Source organism: Orycteropus afer, unplaced genomic scaffold, assembly GCF_000298275.1.
Source record: "Orycteropus afer afer isolate SDZICR_OR568_19922 unplaced genomic scaffold, OryAfe1.0 scaffold00442, whole genome shotgun sequence".
Taxonomy (NCBI): domain Eukaryota; kingdom Metazoa; phylum Chordata; class Mammalia; order Tubulidentata; family Orycteropodidae; genus Orycteropus; species Orycteropus afer.
Genome location: NW_006922029.1, coordinates 13,411 through 14,413, shown reverse-complemented (window position 1 = coordinate 14,413; position 1,003 = coordinate 13,411). Strand labels below are relative to the sequence as shown.

The 1,003-nt window shown below is 34.8% G+C and overlaps 1 protein-coding gene across 1 annotated transcript in view; it reads left to right on the top strand.

Moving 5' to 3' along the window:
- DNAH5 (dynein axonemal heavy chain 5) overlaps window positions 1-1,003 on the top strand; it is a 148,469-nt gene that overhangs the window by 141,716 nt on the left and 5,750 nt on the right. The window contains exon 29 of the mRNA XM_007954200.1: window positions 585-612. Within this exon, the coding sequence (XP_007952391.1) occupies window positions 585-612 (28 nt within the window). The remainder of the gene's footprint in view (window positions 1-584; window positions 613-1,003) is intronic.

Genomic DNA, 1,003 nt, shown 5'->3' with positions numbered 1-1,003 from the left:
TCTGGTATGCTGTCAGCCCCTGGCTTGTTTTTACGGATAACATTCAACTTCTCCATCATCTCTTTCCACAGATGTAATCAATTTGATTCCTGTGTATTCCGTCTGGTGAGGTCCAAATTTATAGTTACCATTTATGTTGTTGAAAAAAGGTATTTGCAATGAAATACATCGTTTGTTTTGCAAAATTCTATAATGCAATGTCTGACATCATTTCTATCACCAACACTTATTTTCCAACTACCGATCCTTCTTTATTTCCAGTGTTTGTATTCCAGTTACTAGTAATTATTAGTGCATCTTGATTACATGTTTGGTCAATTTCAAACTGCAAAAGTTGGTAAAAATCTTTGATTTTTTCATCTTTGTCCTTGAGGTTGGTGCATAAATTTAAGTCAATTTGAATAATAGTCATATTAAATGGTCTTCCTTGTATGCATATGGATATTATCTTATCACTGACAGAGTTGTATTTCAGGATAGATCTTAATATGTTCTGTTGGATGATGAGTGTGATGCCACTCATTTTCACTCTGTCATTCCTGTCATAGTAGAATAAATGTTTAATAATTTTTTATCCCATTTAGATATATCTTAAAAGAACTCAACACTCAAGTCAGCTGTTCTTTACAAGTTAAGCTTAACTATGGTTTTGTTTTGAGAAGACTTCAAAGGATATTTTTGTTTTAAGGTTTAAAGGTTTTCTCAGCACAGTAGTTCTAGGGGTTGATCCAACCTCCATGAACAACCGCCCCCATTTGCCAGAGATGAGAACTGGATGGTGCCTGGTTAATATTATTGAATGTTTTGATCAAAGATTCTATACAGTAGTCCTGCTAAAAAAAGAGAAAATGTGGAACATAATTTTAAACAACAGTAGAAGCCATTTAAGCAGAGGAGTGACCTGATTTGTGTAGATTCTCTGGCCCACAGTAGGAGGTGTAATGGAAGGGGGAAAGGAAAGCAGTGTGAGAAGCAATTGCAAAGTCAAGATGGAAAAGCATGA